The sequence below is a fragment of the Mesocricetus auratus genome, unplaced genomic scaffold (assembly GCF_017639785.1).
Source record: "Mesocricetus auratus isolate SY011 unplaced genomic scaffold, BCM_Maur_2.0 Super-Scaffold_100004, whole genome shotgun sequence".
In the NCBI taxonomy this organism is placed as follows: Eukaryota; Metazoa; Chordata; class Mammalia; order Rodentia; family Cricetidae; genus Mesocricetus; species Mesocricetus auratus.
This window is the reverse complement of record NW_024429189.1, coordinates 52,815,358-52,838,254: the sequence shown is the minus strand read 5'-3', so window position 1 is coordinate 52,838,254 and position 22,897 is coordinate 52,815,358. Positions and strand designations below refer to the sequence as shown.

The 22,897-nt window shown below is 37.3% G+C and overlaps 1 protein-coding gene across 4 annotated transcripts in view; it reads left to right on the top strand.

Annotated features, from left to right (window-relative positions):
• Nucleotides 1–13,509, top strand: part of Calcrl (calcitonin receptor like receptor) — a 100,479-nt gene extending 86,970 nt beyond the window's left edge. For all 4 annotated transcript variants that reach the window (XM_005065102.4, XM_021232284.2, XM_021232280.2 and 1 more), the window contains 3 exons: nt 3,326–3,544; nt 4,283–4,324; nt 8,634–13,509. In XM_005065102.4, coding sequence (XP_005065159.1) covers nt 3,326–3,544; nt 4,283–4,324; nt 8,634–8,858 — 486 coding nt within the window. In that variant the 3' untranslated portion in view covers nt 8,859–13,509. The remainder of the gene's footprint in view (nt 1–3,325; nt 3,545–4,282; nt 4,325–8,633) is intronic.
• The last annotated feature ends 9,388 nt before the right edge of the window (nt 13,510–22,897 follow it).

Genomic DNA, 22,897 nt, shown 5'->3' with positions numbered 1-22,897 from the left:
ACTACGAGCAGGCAAGGGTGCAGTTACAGCACTTTCATATACTACTGAGAAAGGATGCATTTGATTTGAGATCTTCGAGATGTTTAGGTCACTTGAGGGCATAGATGAGGAATTAGTGGCCATCCTTGCGTAAAAGTCTTCCAACACTATTCCTGTAGCCACTGTGCTGACTCACTCTGCTTCTTTCTGTGACCCTGGGCACTATGGTGATCTGAATGTATCTTGTGGCATCTACAGACTATTGAACATTATGGATGTCCTACTAAAAACAGGTTTCTCAGCAGGCACTAATACCTGTACCTCTTCATCTTCCCTGGGAATGGGCCCCATAATCGGCTAACCAAGTGCTCACATAAGCAACACTTACAGATATGCTTACATGTTTGTATGTGTGCCTAAATACACACACACACACACACATATAACAATAATAAAGAAAAGGCCATGAATTTGAGAGGGTGTTCCTGTGTGGGAGGTTTCAGGAAGGAAGAGGAGAGTGTGGGGGGTTTGATGATGAAAATGGTGTACTCATGTACAAAATTCTCAAAACATAAATAAATGAAAACACCAGTAATCTTTAAACCAGGTCTGTCCTGAGTTAGATGAAATTTAGATACAGTTCATCTGAAATTTGAAATTCTTGTTCTACTTTTGCATAAAATACTTACTGATGTGGGAAATTGCACAGAGCATGGCATCCAGTTCACCCTGCTCCAGCTATTATAAACAGAAGCTTACAGACACATTAGCTTCCTCATCAGTTCCAGTTTCATGTTTTAAGTAAGCATGATGGCTTTAAGGAATCCCTTTGTATTTACCTATTCTTTCATGGAGGGTAGATCTAAACTGCCACATTTCTAACCATTTATTAATTAACATTTTTTGCACTTTATAATTTATACCTATAACTTATAAGTGGATAAAAGTTCATTTATAAGTGGATAAAAAGTCATTGCCCAACTTTTTCCCAGGAAGGGGTAGTAATGTTTTATTTATTTAAGAGGGAAATTTACTTAGAAGGGGCAGGAGCACAGCCAGCGTGCTGGCGCGTGTCATCTTTCATACCCACCTGTTGAGTGTCATTCTCTCTTGGACTTCATTGCATTCCAGTGTCTACAAACATGCTCTTTTCACAGATGTGTTCTCATTAGGAGTTTGGTTAGCCGCATATTTTTAAAGTCTATGTTACATCGAATCCTCTTAACAGCGGAGTAATTTTATGCTTAATCATTTTCATTACACATGTTTAAAAACTAATAAATTATTCATTTTTTTGCCTCAAGAGATGGGATACCATTGTTTGAATTTCCATTTATTTATTTATTTATTGAATTTCTTTTTTGAGACAGGGATTCTCTGTGTAACAGCTCTAGCTGTCCTGAAACTCACTTTGTAGATCAGGGTGTCCTCAAACTCATAGTGATCCTTGTCTCTGCTTCCTGAATGCTGGGATTAAAGGCGTGTGCCACTACTGCCTGGCTTTGAGTTTATTAAGGTGTATAGATGTAAACTGTATATTTGTCTGTTTAAAATCTTCTGATTAGGTTACTAAACAAAATACAGATGATATAGAAGTCAAAGTGAGAGAGAAAAGAAAGAAATTAACAAATTTGCCCAATATGACATTTTTCGATATAGTTCCCTTAAAAACCAATGGGAAATAGACAAAATTTAGTTTGTGTTTTGGTCAGCATAGTGGTTAGTCTTTTATTTATTTATTTATTTATTTTGGTTTTACGAGACAGGGTTTCTCTGTATTGTTTTGGAGGCTGTCGGTCCAGCCCGGCCTCGGACTCACAGAAATCCACCTGTCTCTGCCTCCCGAGTGTTAGGTTTAAAGGCATGCGCCATCACCGCCCGGCCATAGTGGTCAGTTTTAACTGTCAACTTGACAGGATTTAGAGTCACCTACAGGCCTCTGGGCATGCTTGTAGGTGATTTTCTTAATTACTTTAGTTGATATGGGAAGATGCATTTTAATTGAGGGTAGGACCATTTCATAGCCAGGTAACCCTGGACCTTATAACGTGGAGCAAGGGAGATGAGTGCAAGTGTGCATTGCTCCCCCCCCTCCGATTCTTGACTGAATAGAGAATGTGACCAACGGCTGCCACCTTTACTTCCCTTTATAATAGACTGCCCCTTGGACCATGTGCTGAAATAAATTTTTACACTGCTTTGTCAGAGGATTTTTATTACAAGAACAGGAAAGGAACTAAAACAGTCAATATAAAAGGAGAGAAAGTAGAGTTTGGAGAAAGAGAATGTGGATGAAAGGGAAGGGAGGGTATAAATGAAGGGAAATTAATGTATCATAAGGCAGATTCTTAATTACTGAGTCAAATTCTATTTCCAGAGTTCTATGAATCTCTTCAAAGACAATGTAATCTCTTGGGGAAAGTTGCTACAGCACCATAAGTACAAAATTGTAGTTACTGAAAGTTATTTATAGAAGTTTTGGGAAGCCAAGGATTCTTTCTCTAGCATCATCTAGTCGAATATTAAGTTGTTTGGCCATCTCTTCATAAGCATAAAGAACATTACAGTCCTATTTCAGGTACTTGTTATAAGAAATGTGAAGATTATTACAAAAGGGAAGAGAAACCAAATATATAAAAACAGTATTTATGGCACAATATATGCTTGGAGAGTCTACAGTATGGACACTGAGAAAAAGGTGGTTCTTTAAAAATTAGCATTTGTTGAGGCTGGAGAGTTGGTCCAGCAGTGAAAAACACTTGCTGTTCTTCCAAAGGACCTGTGTTCACTTCTCAGCTTCATGTTGGGCAGCTCACAACTGTCTATATTTCCAGCTCCAGTGATCTGACATCTTCCTTTGGCCTCCATGGGTACACACACACACACACACACACACACACACACACACACACACACACACACACGCACACGCACACGCACACGCACACACACACACACACGAGTAAATCCTTAAAATTTAACATTTCTTAAGAATAATTCCTTTTGCTAAAAGTGTTTATAGCCTTGATTTGGAATCACAGAAAAACCTTAAATATTACATAGAAAATGAACTAGGAAAACAATCCAAATATTTCTTGAATAAATGTGAGCCATAATAATTCTACAATCCTACCACAGCTTTATTTTTATAAAAGTGAATTTCACCAAAATTTGTGTACCTGTAAACCGAATAGCAACACTCCAGAAATACATACTAATTCATGTGTGTATTATTATACAAAATGTGCCTTCAGTCCTTGTACATGAAATAGTCCAAGTTTTATAAAACGGGAGTTTGTATAAGACTTTTAGTTCCAGCACGAACTGCCTTTTATTTTCTTTTCAGGTAAATCTCTTTTTCCTATTAAATATTGTACGTGTTCTCATCACCAAGTTGAAAGTTACCCACCAAGCAGAGTCCAATCTTTACATGAAAGCGGTGAGAGCTACCCTCATCTTGGTACCACTTCTTGGCATCGAGTTTGTGCTTTTCCCATGGCGGCCTGAAGGAAGGGTTGCCGAGGAGGTGTATGACTATGTCATGCACATCCTGATGCACTATCAGGTAAGGCACTCCAATCAGGAGGGCGCTTGCAAGTTTTGTCCTGAGTTTGCTTTGGTTTCAGTCTTGGTGGCTTATGTATTATAAATACGTGAAGCCTTTGTGATTTGTGTGCCTCATCTTGGGCTCTTTTCCTTCTGTTGTTTTGCCTTGTTCAACTCCGGTGTGATAATGTTTGCTTTATCTTATTATATTTTGTTACATTTTTAACAAGTGAATGAATGAATGAGTGCAAGCCTAGCTGTGACTATAAAGGTTCACAACTGAACTGTCACTCATACCTACTTCCTGAGAGTGTGAAAAGCCTTCATGGAGTGACACTGGGTACAATAACCACACCAGGACAGGCCTCATGTTCAGGAGCAGGTGAACAACATATAATGGACTCCCTAGGTGGTGTGTGTGTGTGTGTGTGTGTGTGTGTGTGTGTGTGCGCGTGCGTGCGCGTGTCCCTGCATGGGTATGTACTTTTATTTGGTTACAGTTTTGTGGTTGTTTTTTGTTTGTTTGTTTTTCCTTTTTGGGTGTGGTTTTATTTTGCTTTCCTGGCTTTGTTGTTGTATTGGGTATTTGTTTTTTGAGAAAGAACTTACCAAAGTTGGGTGGGTAGGGAGGGGGAGAGGATCTGGAAGGACTTGGGGGAGGGGAAGAATATGATGAAACTATTTTAAATATACAATTAAAAAATAAACAATATAATTAAAACAGATCCAGATAATTCTGTCTTCTTTTTTTAAACAGGGCCTTTTGGTAGCTACAATTTTCTGCTTTTTTAATGGAGAGGTAAGCTTATTGATTTTTATAATTTTTACATTTTTTAAAAAAACAAGATGGGATAATGAACTCCTCCCATAACAACTATTTATTTTTCCTTCAAGACAGGGTTTCTCTGTGTAGTTGTGGCTATCCTTGAACTTTGTTTTACAGACTAGGCTGGCCTCAAATTCAGAGATCTTCCTGTCTCTGTCCCCTGGGTGCTGGGATTAGAGGCATGTGCCACCACCGCCCAAGTACAAAACAACTATTTCAAATACCAATTTTATCACAGAAAAAATAACATAAAATTACTTTCTGTAGGCACAAACTTTCATCTCAAAACACAGGTAATATTAGAGTTGAAAAGTAAGTAAAAGTTAGTCTTACTTCAAAATATTCCAATGACTAGTTGGCCCATTGACCTACTGTTATGAAGTACTAAGTCTGGATGCTGCCCTGAGGACAGTGCTGGACAAATTTTAACTTCATGGAACATATATTGTCACAAGACACAGAATCTACTCATTTCCCCCTTCCTCTTTTTCAGTAGGCTCAACTCTTATTTTTTGAAAGGTTTTTTTTTTTTTTACCACAGATACACAAAGATTAAAGTAAATTAACGTTGAAAATTTATGGGTTTTTACCTGAGTACTTCTTACTTGAGAGACTTCTGTAACCTAACTGGGTACATATTTCTATGCATATGGATATTGTTACTGCTCAGTTGTTGGAGCATTATTGACTTTGCTTTTTATTTGTTTCTGGTCTGCTTGGCCAGTTTTCATCTGGAGCATGCTCGCAAAGTTGAGCACAGCACGGAAATCCAGACAGCAACTCTGTTAGAAATGGGCACTGGATTACTGAGAAACTCATCAGGAAACCTCACATGGGGAACACATGGACCAGTTAGCACAATTCATGAGGATATTTCCTATAAAATAAATTATTGGAAATTACATACCGCTCACGAGAAACTATCGAGTACTTTTTCCTTGCCTAAGCAAGCTTTTACTTTTTTCTCTTTGGATGTAATCAAACAAATTGTTTAATTAGCATATATACAATTGAACCTATAGCCATTAAATTTCATCTATTTATTTATTTTTGTTTTTTGGAGACAGGGCTACTTTGTATAGCCCTAGCTGTCCTGGAACTAGCTCTGTAGACCAGGCTGGCCTCAAACTCACAGAGATCCACCTGCCTCTGCCTCCTAATTTCTGAGATTAAAGGCATGTGCCACCACTGTCTGGCCTTATATTTATTTATGACACTGTGTATAATAGTGGGATAGAAGAGTGCACTGTCAAATGTAGCTATTGAATTGTAATTAAGTTCTGTGACTCTTCTATGTTACACGTGAGCCTGACTATTTTTCTCTAGTCAATGACACTTGTAGACAGACAATGCAATGAAAAGGGACTGACAAACCTTTTGTTTTGACAGGGAAACTCATATAGCCTTTATTATGCATGCATGCATGTCTGTATGTCTGTATGTATGTATATATGCAGATACACTGACTTAGGCAATCCTGTATGTTGCTGATGTTGTCTATAACAATTAAATATTCATGAGCACTGTATGAACACATGCCCAAAAGCATGTATGAAATTTGGAAGACGTGCTTTTTATCTAGACACAGAGTAGTGTGGTTTTAAATATTTAAATCATAGTCACTTGGAAAGTAGATGATACAGTAGTGGAACAGAGTAGGAGGCGATGGAGAATGTACATAGTAGGACCTTTAAACTCTGAAGATGCTTTTTTCTTCCTAGCAGTGATTTGGAACCAAGGAACATATATTTGTCCTTATAAAATAGAAATAAAAGAAAGTTATTTATGCTGATGTTGAAAAGGTGAATGCAAATGAGGAATGTAAAGTTTTCATACAATGCCCCAACCTCACCGCATCCTTAGAATAGCGTAGCTTCATTGCTACGTTGGTCAAATAATTCATTGTTTCAATGAAAAACCATGTAGAAATGGGAGCATTAGTCAGGCTGTAATCTAAATTTCGAATTGGCGCTTTCCTTCTGAAACAGTGTCCAGGGAATATTGAAGTTAATGACTTGTACTCCTGTTGTCCTTTATCTGTATAAACAAAAGAGACTCAGTACCTTGTTCTTCTGCCATGCCTTAAATTGAGAAAATTTTGGCGTTGGAAAACTTTAATAATAAGAAAATCTCTGAGCTAGGTTGTTGCCAGATCCCTCAGTTCATCACAACATCTGTAGTATCTGTCCTCTTTCCCTCTGCTTGGGAGACACAGTCCCTGTTGGAGCATGATTCATCCCTCACCTTAAGAAATGCCTTAATCTATCCTTTTTTGTCTCTTTGCCTCTTAGTTTTTTTTCCCACTCTTGTAACAAGAAGAGACAGCTGCCAGATTCAGTTTGTGTGGTTCCAAGTATGTCATGTTTTTGTTAAAGTCCGTTGCTTGGTTTGCGTTTCTTTCTTGCCCTTCACGTTAGGTCCAGTGGCTCGCTATCGCCTACTATCTGCGCTTGCACCTGGCTCTCACCGTGGATTTTTAGCAGACATCTATTCTCCTCTCAGCATTTCTTGCAAGTTAACTGTAGTTTGACAAGTGGCCGGGCCACTTTCAGCACCATTCCACTCAAAGAAAAATATGTCCTGGTAACAAAAACAAGGGACTACGGCCATCAGAAGGGCATATGAATCAACAATGCTTTATATGTATTTTTATCAGCTAAACAACAATAACAACAACAACAAATTGTTGGGACGCCTTAACATTCTGTAAAGAGAACTGGGTGTTTTTCTTTATAACCTTTATCATATTCTTTTTTTTTTCTTTACAAGACAGGGTTTCTCTGTATTGTTTTGGAGGCTGTCGGTCCAGCCTGGCCTCGAACTCACAGAGATCCTCCTGTCTCTGCCTCCCGAGTGCTGGGGTTAAAGGCGTGCGCCACCAACGCCCGGCCCTTTATCATATTCTTAAAAATTGATTTAGATTAAGGAGTGTTATTATTGACTCTTCTAGTTGCTAATGAGCATATGCTGTGGTAAGCGTTTCACTTAGATGCCTTCATAAAGCTCATACACAACCCCCCGAAACCACACCCATATCTTTAATAGGATCCAGACACGTATTTTTCATTTTTTCCCATTTAAATGTCCTGAATGTCTAATTTAACAGTTGTCAAATAAGCACAGTCTTGTACTAGAGAAATAAATTTAAAATGTAACATGCTTTTAAAATTTTTTGTTTTATTTAATCAACATTTTAAAATGTTATTTTACACACTGACTACAGTTTCCATTCCCTCCTCTCCTACCATTCCCTCCCCCCACTCCCAGTATCCACATGATGGCTCAAAAACATCCATGACTACAATTCTGGGCACCTAATATACTCTTCTGGCCTTGTTGGGTACCTGGCAGACGTGCACTTGATGCATTTACAAACATTCAGATAGAATAATCATGCACATAAAAAACAATAAATCCTTGAAAATATTAAAAAAGGAGAGATAAAATATGCAGAAGTGGAGTAGTAACATTCCTAAACATTTTTTTTGCAATAACTTTTGTTCAGTCTAATGCATTACATTATTTTAGGAAGTAAGGTCTGTGGCCTGTTATTTTCAGAAAGTAGCACCATTTTAGGATGCAATAATCATTCAATAATAGCTACTGTTAGTGATGATGATAGCACGATTTCTCTTGTCCCTATAGTCTTTTTTTTGTGTCTTCTCCCAGATCCTGTATACTCTTAACACTTAGACTCTCATTTCATTTAGGTATTGATATAAAATCATATATACATATTATGTTGGATGTGAAAGGTATAGATGAATTGTGTTTGATAAGAATACATATGCATTTGGATTATTATAGCTTTAAAGACAAGATACAGAATAAAAATATCAAAATTTTAATTAAATAAAAAATGCAGTTTAGTTGCAATGTGTTCCCTGATACGAAAGTATTTTACTTAAAACTCGTGTGTTTTATGTGTATGTGTGGTACCTGGAACCAAATTTAGGGCATCATACATGCTAAGCAAGCAACTTACCAAGAAGCTAAATCTCTCTTGCTCCTTTACTTTTTACTTAGACACAAGGTATCAGTAAGATATTCAGACTGGCCTGAGCTTATTCAGATCTATCTTGCAGGCAGGCTTTGGCTTTGTAATCTTCCTGCCTTGGTTTCATGAGTAGCTAAAAGTATAGACCAGGACCATTTGCTCTTCCTTTCAAATTTAAAAAACAAACCCTTTCTGCAAAAACATTTTTGATGTGCTTCAAATAGAACATTTCTCATCTCAACTAATGGGTTGTTCTTGTTGTTTCTGTTTCTTGTCGATTGATAGGTTCAAGCAATTCTGAGAAGAAATTGGAACCAATATAAAATCCAGTTTGGAAATGGCTTTGCTCACTCTGACGCTCTCCGCAGTGCATCCTACACAGTGTCAACAATCAGTGACATCCCAGGATACAGTCACGACTGTCCCACTGAACACTTAAACGGAAAAAGCATCCAGGATATTGAAAACATCACCTTAAAGCCAGAAAAAATGTATGATCTTGTCATGTGAAAACAGAGAGAGAGCTCGCCTGTTTTGTGCCACTTGAACTTATGATGTTATAACCAGAAGATTTAATAGCAAATGGCTTTCTTGAATGCCACGAAGAAAACCCTCGAATGAAATGAGACTTGTGTTGATCAATGTTTAACAGCCCTCTCTCTATGGAGGGAAAAGCCTCAACCGATAATGTTGGCCAGTAAATATTCCCACTGTGACTGACTTCAAGTTGCCAACCTGCTATCACTGTGTGTGGAACTGGAAAGGAGATGAGCACAATCAACTCTTGGGAGCTGACCTGCTGGAACCCGCACAGCCCTGCATGCTCTCACAGATGGACGACGACTTTGCACGTTCATACCCATATTGACCAGAGCTCTGCTATTCTCACTGGAGGAGACCTCACTCCGTCTTACAGACATGTAAAGAAATTTGGTTTTTGTTTGTTATAGAGCTCTCTGTCCTATTGTCACTTGGTGGCAGTGAATGGTTTGCCCAGAAAAGACTCCAACCCACTTTTTAACTTTTCTATGCACCCGACGGAGTTCATTATCACTGTTATTTCATGTTCTTTTCTTTAAGAAAAGCGACTGAGCAGAATTCCTATGGATTTCTCAGTTGCTGCTACATACGGTTGTATCCTGTGGCATGTCCATTTTGACACTTGGTGAGCAAAACCTACCATTTGCAATCATTTTCCAAATCACCAAGGAGACATATTGGTGGAAGCTGCAAACACTTTGCCAGCCACTTAAAAAAATCTTACTGCAGGCATAGGAGGAAATCAGTTTTCCCAAATCTGTAAATAGAAACTTTGGTCTTTCCATTTCTACTGTGTAGACAAATGATCAATCATTTTACAAGGGAATCAATGAAGGATTTGTTTTTATCTTCTAAATCAGAGAGACAAGCAGACAGAGAGGAGGAGGGAGAGAGAGAGAGAGAGAGAGAGAGAGAGAGAGAGAGAGAGAGAGAGAGAGAGAGAGAGAGATTGCAGTGCAAAAGAACCTGTAAATACTCTGTCATTTTATTTTATTGTTTCAATTCAAAACGCAGCCTAGGTAACTCTCAAAGCAAGTAGGTAATGCATCATCATATACAACTTAGATCTGATACTGTATCTGGGCTGATTTTATGGTAGAATCTTGAATTCTATATTTGGTAAATATTTTAAGGACAACCAGATACCAGTATCAGAAGTTTGAGAACTAAGAACAAACCCAGAAATACCAGTGACAAGATATGAAATATTTATTTAAAATGCAGCTATAATTTTACAAACATATTATCTTTGGTGTGCTGATATATTTCTTCTTTGATTTTGATGACGACTCACTGAAATCAGGAAATTTTTAACAGCTACAGCAAGAAAAGCTAACCTGAGACGTGTGGACTTTAATTCAATAAAATACAACTTTACTGACTTTTACTAAATGAAGATAAATGGTTTTGAAAAAGACCCAGGTTGTTTTTTTTTAAATGAATCATAGAGGAATTTTATCTATATAGTATGCACTGTTTCAGTATTTTAGTAGACTACTATAGATGATAATACAAGCCAGGGAAAGCCTTGAACTTATCATTGAGGAGGACTTGTCAGGCATTTAGGTAATAATTAAATCAAGACAGAAGAAAGTCTTGTTCATGAGTAAAGTGACATCTAAATAGATTCAGTTTTTCTAATATTGCTTTATTCTGGATTTTCTTCAGAACAAGATTGCCTTTAGTTAGTAAAAGTCAGTCTGGGGAAAGTTATATATGTGTTTTTTGAAGTATGCCAGTCAGGTCACAATGGGTGAAAGTAATGATTTAGTCATCACTAATAGTGTCTTATGCTGCAATAGTTGTTTCAATTGTCAAGGAAAATAATTCAAATGAACAAGAACTGGCTCATTAGATGATCTGATAGATATATTTGTAATTTATCTACATGGGCAAAGGTGTTACTAAGGTAGTTTTAATTTTGTGAATTTCATAGCAAGTCATCACTAGAAAGGATTGCAGATTGTTCTGAGCTTTCAATTGCCAAAACTGTACAAAACTTTCTTTTACAGGACTCAAATTTTAGCTATTAGGTTCATATCTTTGCTGACAGTATTCATGTAGTTCTGCATTCTTCTGAACTGTCGAGTATTAGCCATAAATGATAGCACAGAACGCTGTTACCAGAGAACATGTTTAAAAGGTATTATCATTTTCAGCTTTATTATTCTTTTATCAGACTGAGTGTAGTTGAGATTTCTTTACTGCTAACATCACTGCGGTGTAATCCTCAGCCACACCAGTCTGATATTTGTCAGTATTAGTTTTGTAATGATATTTTTGAAACTAGACTTCTTTAAGGCTGAAGTGCTAATTAAAACTTTCTGTATTGCTTGTAGAAAGAAAACCTCTCTGGTGCCTAAAAGCCAATTTGGAGACTTCCTAGTGTTTTAAAAGTTAGATCTATCCTTTTCTACAATTATTTGCTAAGTCATGGTGGAAATTTCTAGAAGTGACTTTGTATTTTTTTGTTGACAAATCATCCATTCTGGAGTTTAGTTTTTGTTCAAATGTAACAAACTGTGTAGAGTTTAGTAGTACTCGCAGTGTTATTCTCACTGCTTAGATATTTTAATGTGAATCTATTTTAATTTCCTTTGTGTTTTAATTTGCTCACAGAAACATTATCTGTAAAACATATTCAAGATGTTTCATTCACTTAAAAGAACTTATGTTATATCTACTTAAAAAATCTCTATTTGGATTTTATGATACTATTAAAGTTTCAAGTTAACACTGATTTTCGCTCATCTTCACTGGAGTACAGAGTAATTGAATTTCTCACGAAATTCTTGGAAAAATTAATGAACTACTTTGTAAAAGAAATGATGTCTCTAGTCCTCTCTTTAAAGACTTCAAAAACTAATTAATAATCCTCCCCCATATTCTTATCTACATTCCTGTCCACCCTACCCCTTGTGTCCTTCTATTCTTCAATCAACTACTAAGTTAATTAAAAAAGATATGAATTTGTTTTGGTTTCCATGCTAAAGCTATAACATGCACAGATTCTTCTACTATAAGAAAAGGAAAGTTCCTCTCATATAGAACATTTTTCTCCTTCTGCACCTCTTTCAATGTATGCATTTGTGTTAAATACTAGAAATAATATGAATAAAAGTATTTTTTAAAAGAAAACATGGTCATAACCTCATACAAATAAAAACTTAAACGTGTCAAAGATTTTGTTTACTTCAATAACTAATGATGGAACCAGTAACACATCATAATTATATGAAGGTGAATTTAAACTACCATATATGCTTGAGAATGTAAAAATAAAAGTGAATAAACAAAATATTGTGTTTAAGAATGCTAATTAAAATGTGCTTATTGATAAAAGTAAGCAAAACAGTAAATACAATTAGACTACATATCCAGAAGAGATAGGTATTGAAACAATATACTAATATTTATATAGAGTTAAAAATAACATAATGCTTATATAATGGAGAAATGCTTACATTTAACAAAAATACTCCCCATAGTATTTTCAACTATTCAGTGGCAAAAGGTTAAAATATGGAGATCACATACTGCTCAACCCAGTTTGAAACTATTATCTCTGAACTTAACCATTTGTAAAGCATAAATCTCTGAGTATGATGCCAAATAACAAATGCTAATACATACACAAAGTGAAGCTAACATTGTTACAGCTGAGATTACATTATTACATTACATAATAAACTTAAGTCTACCAACTGTTCCAAGCATATGCTATTCCAGAAGTGCACTGGGACTGTTATAGTACGAAATGGAATTCCTCCAGACAGGTTTTACCATTTATATGGTATCTGACAATATAATATGTTTCAGCTTACTTTTTAATTATGCACAGTAGTAGGTTTAATTTTAAAATAAAATTTTGATTATCCTCCCCCATATTCTTATCTACATTCTTGCCCACCATACTCCTTGTGTCCTTCTATCCTCTCTTCTGCTTTCATGTCACAAATGTGCTATTGTCCCTTCTTTTTTTCCTCTTCTGACCTCCTTGTTAGTTTCTTAGTTATACCCACACTCACCCCTTTTATGCACACATATGTAGACATAAAAGCTAAGATTTGTGCATAAACCCAATTATGTGGTTTTGTCTATGAGTTTTGGTTGCCCTTTCAGTGTAATACTTTCTAGGCCCATCAATCTCTCTTCAATTACTTCCAGGTTCGTCAGTCTCCTTTCATTATTTTGCTTTTCCTTATAGTAGAATAAAATTCGGTTGTGCATACGTACTAAATTTTCTTTATTCATTTATCTATCGGCAAACATCTAGGTTGGTTCCATTTCCTGTCTGTTACAAATAATGCATTAAGAAACATGGGTTCATGAGTATCTCTGTGAAAAGATGTAGAACTTTTTGGTTATGCACCAGGAGTGGAAAGCTGGCACACATGGACATCCTGTATTTAATGTTTTGGGAATATTCCATACTGATTTTCACAATGCTACTGTGACAGTGCACTGCCGTGACACCGAGTAAGAGTTCCTTGTAAGCATGAGAATCTTTGCACAATTCTGCTTTGTTTTGAACCTATGAAAACTACAGTTCAAACGACACAAATAAATTTGCAGCATAGTTTACAGCAGATACAGCAATTAAAAAAGTTGTTGAATTAAATCTGGTTTCATCTCTCTTATAATTACAAAATGAAATGGTTTATGTTCCAACTGAAGACCATTTCAAAATCCCTCAGTTGACCCAGAAACAACCCATCCCTTGGATCAAAATTAACATGCTAGTTTCCAAAAGTTTTGTAAACATTTACCTCAGCTCACAGCATGCAGGAACACGGATGAAAACAGAACAAAGAGCAAAGACATAGTCACTTGTGTCTTGTGTTGCCCCATGGGGGGCATGTGCACAACTTGTACATGTGTGGTCCTGAGCCTCTATCTGCCGAGTGCCAAGAGCATCATAAGCTGCATGCCTCTGGCTGCACATCCAGACTGCAAAAGGAATATATGCTTAATGAACAAAGGGCTCATTGCATCCCAGGAACCCAAGGAGTCCTTTCTTTTTCTGTGCTTTGCTTTATGTTTTTCTTTATGCATATTATTATTATTTTATTTTTGTTACAAAATACAATTCCTGATGATCCAGGACTGTATGGCCAGGTCATTTTTAGACTGCAACTGTTTGTGTTCTGTGATTAACACATGCTCCCTAATTTCAGGCTAACCATATATTCTAGTTTAAGAATTTAGATTTGTTTTCTTTCAGCCCTGGCATCAATCCTGGTTCAGCATTTATAGTTCTACCATTAGATCCATGGGAAGAAAAATGGAGAGAGGCCTTGGCTTTTGTTTCTGCACTTACTGCTCTTAACTTTGGGCTTGCTTTGGATTAGTATTTCTTCCTGTGATTAGAAGTCATCAGAATCAAGGAAATAGGTCTCTCTAGAGCTTAAGTCTGAACTTGTGAGCATATCCTAGACCACCAGACTCCAAATGTTCTAACCCAGTGATCTTTGCTCATAGAGGTATGATGTGAAGTTTAAGCTGAATTTTCCTTCCCGGTGATGGGTTGTACATCTTCTATGACTACTCTTAGTTTTCAAGAATGACCTGAGAATGAACAAAGGGCCTTTCCAAAGGCTAGAGGGTAGCTTATTCCCAAACTAGCATATTTATGTACAAGTCTCTTAAGGATTTTGAGCTTTCTAAGAGTTCTAAATAGGGTGTTAAAATGATTTCCAAAGGGGAAAATATGAACTTACTGAATTACCTTGTAGCTTTATACTTAACATCTATCTAATACATAGGCTTATATTTAGACTCTTGCCTGAGATATTTGTACTAAGGAAGAGCCTGAGCACATATGTTAGACAATAGTACCTTGTTTTTCACAAAGCATAAGTGTTCCCATACTTACTTATATTAGTCCTTTCTTATCCCAGGTTGAAAAGAACATTAAACAGTTAAATAATCTTTTATTTAATCCATAGGCTTTCCAGGCCTCTAACATGTATATTGCATTATATATAATATTAATTATAATATATTACATATATAAAACCTCACACATGTTGTTTTGATATGTCAAATATAGTAATTCCTAGTGCTTATATAAGAGCAGCTACTATTTTACCATTTTATCATTCTACTGTTCAAATATTATACCTGTGAGTCTTGGGAAAGTCTCTAAGGTAGCTAGTTATGTGTGACTCGTTAAACAAAATCACGAGAGTGCCCCTGCAGAAATCATATTCTTTTTCCATGGTTGCATTTTAAAGTCTAGCCACACTGCTCTTTCAAAGGTCAATTCAGAATCCTCTTGCACATCAAAACAGGAAATACGTTTCTACTCTTAAGCTTTAAATTAAACCTCAAAGTTTGTATGACCTAATTTTTTTAAATTATCCATAAGATTTGCCTTACTCTAGTGTAATAATCCTGTTCAGTAACTATGCAAAAACCCTCTCTCTGCCTTTGTTCTACTCTCCAGAGGTGGTTATCCCATATGACTTACAAAAGCAGATGTAAAATTTAATTCCTCTCTCTTTTTCTCCTATGAAAATGCACTCAGATTTGTTATGCACTTGTCTATCACATATCTGTTTGTTTATGTAACATAAACAAATGAGTTGATTCCTGCTAGAACTGACTTTGCAGAAGCTCAACAGGTTCCCTGAGTTTGGTCTCCCTGTTACTGTTCACCTTATGGTTGGTTTCTGACTCCCTTACAGCTGTGTCATCTTCAAACGTGAGCTCTCCTTTCCTGTATCCTCACCATTCAGTCCCTTGTGCTACCTTCTTTCTTGGCTTATACAGCCTGTTCCTTTTGATGAGGTACACTAAAAGTAGCTTCTTTATTTTTCTCATCTAGCAAAACTCTATCTGAATCTGTAGAGGAAAAGCTATCTTTAGTGAGCTTTTGAAAGTTGTAGTTCATGTTACACTGTCACCAAATTATTAAAAGACTAGCTAGTGCCTACGTCAGGTTCTAATCAGTCTACACAGACAAGAAACAAGACAGAAGGAAATGAAATAAAGCACTCTAAAGGATTCCTTACTGCCCTTTGAAAACTAGAGTTTGAAGATAGCATCTGAAGAACAAAAAGATCTGGAAGAGTAAAAATGTGGTTTTAAAATAGCTTCTGGAAGAAGGAGCTGACAAAAAGTGGAGGGGGGAGTCTGCTACTGTTCAAAGCCATAAAGTATTGGTGCATCCTTTTCCTCAGTCTATTGTCTCTTTGTTTTCGTATTGAAAATAGTTTGTCCCTTTCTACTCTGTTATTTCCTGTTGGAAGAGTCTGCCCACAGTAGGTGAATTGAAAGAAACCCTTTTTCTATCCCGTTCATTCATCTGATCCCACCATTCAGCTATCACACATGGCAGCCAGGTCTGCTTGGCTCTTTGCCTCTGGGAGCCATAGCCAGCAAGGCCAGCACACCAGCACATAGAACCAGGGTGGAAGTGATGACCCTGAACTGCTCTCTGACCTTGACTTGTTTTTGTCATCTTCAACTATCCATTTCCTCAAATGGGGGTTGGTTGTAACAACAAAAAGAATGCCCTGAAATACGCCATTTCTGAGGGGTTCTGAGGAATTCAGAGGTGTTGATGAATGCATAAATCAACAAGCAAAGGTTTGCAAAGCACGTAGAAGGAGATTTGGAACTAGAGGGAGTAAGACTTTGAATGCGGAAGCAGGAAACTGTAGGACTGTTGGTGATTTCCAATGAAGTGCTTAATCAGCTGTGATGTAACTGTTGTAGCTGCCACACAGTGAGATAGGTGCCCCCATGGTTGGGGAGACCAGTTTATTCTACATCTTCCAGAAAGCACATGATTCACATCCTTTCTCTTCTGTTGTATCATAGTGAACCATGTTTATCTGATTGCAAGGGAAGCATCTTTTACACGGGCTGATAACTATGTTTCTTGAGAGGGTACCCCCACTCCTTAGATGGAAACCACAGTCCATGTACTTGAATGCAAAGAAAACTTACACCGTTGTTTTCCTTAACTGGCTAAAGTATAGGATTTCTTCACACTGAATATAGTCACAAATGAATCAACTACAGTTGTATCAGTACTGGTTAATTTATCATTTGTGCAAATCACAGATGTGTTGCTGTCAGAGTCATCATAGACATCAATCTTGAAAAACCTTTGATCATCGGCATTTCAAAACAATGGTGGTCATTAAAGTGGTCCATGTAGGAACTGTGTTACAAAGGAGCAGGCGTGGTGCTGTATCACAAATTTGTTATTAATATTTCAATATAACTTATTTCCTATTTTGGTTATATAAAATGTGATCCTGACAAAAGTGCCTGGGCTTCACCATATGGTCAAAGAGGAGGGTCAAGAGCCTCATTTCAGAAGAATAATGGTTAGTCAGCGGAGCCTCAGGAAACCAACTACTGATTTTGTCAGTCTAGGTGAACCTGAGAACTTGGAGTAAAAGTTCTCGGATGAGATCTCCAGATATCTACAAGGATAACACCAACTGGCAAACTAAATAATAGTGGAGAAACTACACTAATAACCCCTCCTTGATGATAGGGTTGATGACTATCCTATATATCATCCTAGAACCTTCATCCAGGGAGTGATAGAAGCAGAGACAGATAACCACAGCTAAAGACTGAACTGAACTACTGGAACCTAGTGACAGAGATGGAGGAGTGATGAGCAAAGGGGTCAAGACCATGATGATGAAACCCACAAAGACAGCTGACTGGATAAGGGGTAGCTCTTGAATCCCAGACTGATGGCTGAGAGGCCAACAGGGGACTGATCCAGACTCCATGAATGTAGTGCAAGGGAGGAGGCCACAGAAATCACTGGGGCCTTGGGTAGTAGATCAGTGTTCACCATGGTTTATGAATGATCTTTGGGAGCCCATTCCAAATAGAGGGATGCTATCTCAGCCTGGACACATGGGGAAGGGCCTAGGTCCTGCCCAGGATGAAATGACAGACTTTAGAGATCCCCCCCAAGGAGGGTCTCACCCTCCCTGGGGGAATGATGTGGGGATTGGGTGGGGGTTGAGGGGTTGGTGGAGGGACAAGGGAGGAGGGGTGGAAGAGGGAGCTGGGACTGACATGTGAAACATTCACGTTTCTAATTTAAATAAAAACATATATTGAGAAAAAAGAATGCTAAAATTGCATACATTTTCTAAACAAGGTAAGGTATTTGCAAAGAGGCCCATGCTTTTGAAAGCTGGTCTTTTCTCATGTTGATAGCGATACAAATAAATAGAGATAGTAGCAAATTTATCAAGAATAAACATATTTTACATGAATCCAGAGTAGAGATATAGAAGGAATTAGGATATCATATTGAAGGAATCAATCCAGAATAAATCAGTCATTGTCTCTGGTGTACTGCTAATGTGGAGTCTCACTTGTGGTTGATGGGTGATCCGTTGTAACATCAGAGATCCATTCTATTCCTCTTGTTCTTATCTGGGACACTAAAAATCTAAGACAGAAAAACCTTGAGTTCCATTATGTAAATATTAGTGTAATCTGATGAACTTATCTTTATATCTATACTCAATTTAAATTCTAAGCTTGGTTTCCCACTCATAATTCAGTTAGTTCTGCTTTGAATTAGATTATTCCTTCTTTGCCTCTTGGGCATATCTATTTCTTCTCATCCCAAAGTATATGAGAAAATCATGTGGTGATAAACTCTTGTCCTACAGTCTTTCTTCTCTCCAGTGACTGGATTTTAAATTATCGTTAGTTCCTGAATTATGGTTCTGAATGTTAATAGATTAAATTATAAAATTATCAGTATTTCCTAGGAAAAAGGGATAAACAAAACATGAAGGTAAAAGTAAAATAATTAGTGCAATAGGGAATTACTATATATCATATTCTCTACTTAAATTCTAGAAGTTGATATCCTGCTGAGAATTCTAGCATCATTCTGTTCTTGTGGATCAGTGTGCAGTTTTTTAATATAGCCATGCCATTTAAGCTTAGCTACATAACAAATAAAGAATAAGCTAAGTGTGGTGGTGCAGGTCTACAACCCAAGCACTCTGGAAGTCCACAAGTTCAAGTATAACCAAGGTAGTGTAAGACCACATCTCAAAAGGGGAATATTTGACTGAATATAGACAGCCATAAAATAAGAAAAATATGAAAAGAAAGCATTGATATATAGTAGATGAAATGAAATTTGAATACTTAAAAATATTCTCGGGACACTGGGCAGCTGCTAGAGCCGTGGTTCTCAACCTTCCTAATGCTGTAACCTTTTCATACGGTTCCTCATGCTGTGGTGACCCACAGCCATAAAATTACTCTTGTTGCTACTTCATAACTGTAATTTTACTATTGTTATGAATCATAACGTAAATACCTATGTCTTCCGATGTCTTAAGTGACCCCTGTAAAAGGATTGTTTGATCCTCAAAGGGGTCGCAACCCACAAGGTGAGAACCACTATGCTGGAAGTCAGGACATAGCTATATTACTAAGTATATAGAAAAATCAACAATCAAAACAGATTTAGAAAACAGGTTAAGTCCTGGAAAATTTAACTACAGACATTTGGAATTTGAGAAACTCGAACATAAAACCGCTTTGAATTCTCAAAGGATAATTCCTAAGCCATCTATCTCACTGTTGACTCTGTTATTTGATTTGCTTATGCATTTCTTAGGCAAGAGTAGGGGATGACTGAAGCATAGTTCGGCCTGATGCTAAACTGTGAAATGGTGTTTTAGTTTTCCTTGTGTCAAAATAAATAAAAGCTTTTTTGTTAACATCCAAACTCTCCAAAACACTCCAAGACTTATTCTAGTGCAGAAAAACAAATCTGGAAACTATTGGTAGAAGTTTTTCACCCCTCCTCTTTTCACAAACCCTTGGGAGGGTATTAGCTACTAAATGGTAAATGATAACACATAGTCACTTCATTCCTTTGCTATTGCTCTATTGCACACGAAAGGCCAGAAAAGAAGAGTGTAGCTCGGAAATCCACATTACTAGTGCCTTGTTCCTAGTGCCTCATTTAGCTATTGAACATTTTACCCCAATTTCCTGTCCTTTCAGTTTTTGATAAAAGAAATCTTAGAGTATCTATCAGGAACGGGAAAAGCCTTCATCCATCCGATATTGAAGTGGTAGATATCCAAGTTTTCACAAAGCTAATAAAAATAAGGGACAATCCTGGAGGAATCACAGGTTTGCGTAGTGCAGACCTCTGCACAAAGCAGAGTGACAGGTTTAAAGTAATGGGTTCTGGAAGCAAGCCTATACGGAAGGAATTTTTGAGAATCAGTTGCTTACCTGGGTGCCTGATAGCAACAGGAAATACAAAATACAAAGGACAAGAAGGGATGGCATGCTTTCAGAAGATGAAGGCTGCATCATGCCGTGTTCAGTTGTGCAGGATTCTGAGTAGGAAAGTCGAGCAGTGTGGTCCACACAGACTCATGGACAAGGAGAAACGATGTTCCAAATGATAGATTTGACAGAACAGAACGGACGCAGTGGAAAAAAGGATAGGTCAAACTGAGGCACGAGTTGAGGGCAGAGCTTTATTTAAGGCTGGATTTTAGGAGTTCTTTTTTTTCACTCCCTTTTCCTTACTGCAGTCAATGGTATACCTACTAAACACTGAATGGAGAGGGACAGTAGAGAACCATTTGGAAAGAAAGGGGTCTATTTAGACATATTTACAAAAGACAATGTTGGGATGTCAACTCAATTATCCAACTCTCTCTGTATGTCTGCTTGTTGCCTCTTCCTCTATAACCTTCCCCTTTTTCTTCCTCTCTCCTTCCTTTTGTTCTCTTTTTTTTAAACCTACAAACCTCACCACTCTTCTTATTCAATGAAAATTTGGTAGATGAGGCCCTTGCACTGTGAGACTGACCAGAACTGTTTGGTGACAGGTAATCTAGGAGGATAGTATTGGAGGGATTTGCAAAGGTGGCAATAACTTGAATTTGACAACACTTGAGAGTAAAAATCCAGAAAAATTGACAGAAAACAATGATCTCTGAAGTAGAAGCAGAAAAAAATGCAATGAGGTTTTAGCAAGCAAGGTGAAGAGTTTAAAGTCGTGTTGTTGAACTTTGCAAGTCTGCAGATGCTAAAAAGCAAGAGAATGTTGGTAACCTTGGTAGGAGCTGTAGAAGTGTAAGACTTGAATGAGTCTATTCATTTAGCTCCTCATATGTATTACAAAAGGTGTAATTTGCTGTGTTCTTTGCTTACAATACAAACAAGGCAATGCATACTATCATCCATGTCACATTGAAGGAAAACTACATCTATTCGACAATTTTGCTGAAGAATATATATGTGTAGACTATGCCAGTAGTATTAAGGGGTTACAATACTATCTTCTAAGAATTAGATTTCTATCAAACATGCATTTCATTATTTGGCATATATCACTTTCTGCCCCATATCCTCATGTAATGAATAAAAGACATATATCAACTGGAATAATCAATGATGTGTTCTTGCCTGCTTAAGATGATTTCTTTGCCTCTCGGTATTCATTATTTGTCTGTAGATTTTTGTGTAGGGTTAAGGCCTCATGGGTTTTTCCCCTTCCATTTTGCCATGTCTATTGGTATTATCCTTGTTCAGTTCCTGTTTAGGCAATCATGTTGGTGAGATTTTATGGGTGTAGCTTCTGACATTTCTAGAAAACAAAGTCTCATAGCGAATTCCTTGATCTTCTGTATCCTACAGCTGTTCCACCCCACCTTCCATAATGTTCCCTGAGCTTTAGGTGGCAGGAGTGTTTTGTCAATGTATCCACTGAGTCTAGGTTGCAACAGTCCTACTCAGCTATGATGGCCAATGAATTAAAAACAACCAGCCTGTCACAATAACCCTAAGGGTATAGTAGTGGCACATATACCTTGGGGACAATCAAAAGCTGTGTAGCTGGACTTAAGATCCACTCAACAAGAGGGAAAGCATGCTTGGTACTGGCACCCTAGCTAACTACTCAGTGTTAGTGAAGTCATGGATATTGGAAGAGAACCTATAACCACTACTTTCACTGTGATGGCTACTCTTGGTTGTAAACGACTACACTTGGAATTAACTAAAACCCAAATGACTGGGCACAACTGCGAGGGAGATTTTCTTAATTAAATAATTTGAAGTACAAAGACCCCTTTTTAATCTATACTTTTGAGGTGGGAAGATAGACCTTAAATTCAGATCTTTTGAGGGGGGAAGATTCATCTTTAAACTGGATCACATTTTCTGCTGGCAGCCTATATAAAGGACAAGGAAGAAGGAAGCTTGCCTGATCTTTGAAGTTATAGAAATCTCACCTGGAAGCTCATATTGGGCTGAGTCTATGGTGTGACCTATTTTGCAAACATAAGGAGACAAATGCATTTGATGATCCTGAGTCATCAATTGTGAGGGGCAATGGATTTGGTGACTCTGTATATAAAACTTAGACAATTTGTGAAAAGATGAACTCAGTAATAAAACTGACTGGCTCCAGATGTACATGATCAGTCTAAAGGTTTCTAAGTGTGCCTTGGAAGAGAATCCTCTCTCCATCAGTTTCAGAGCTTAAACTGAGGAGAATCAAACAAAAGCCCTCATTATAAGACCAGCTGAATTACGGCAAAATTCAAGTCCCAGCCTCAGGAATAATAGTGGATAAAGTAAGGGCACTGATGGTTAGAGAATGGGATACTGGGGGAAAAGAAAAAGAATTTCCTGAGTCTATTGGATATTAGTTCTGAATTGCCACTGATTCTGAGAGATCCCAAGAAACATTGTCAAATTCCAGTTAAAGTAGGGACCTATGGATATCTGATGATTAATGGAGTTTTGGCTGAAGTCAGATTGACAATAGGTCACACACACACACACACACAGACCTGTGGAGTGAGGGCTGTTATTGTTGCAAAAGCTAAATGAAAACTCTCTCTCTCTCTTTTTTTTTTTTTTTTTTGCTTTTTCAAGACAGAGTTTCTCTGTATTGGAAAACTCTTTTTTATATGATATTTTTTAATTTAACTTTTTATACATATTACTCCCAGTTTCCC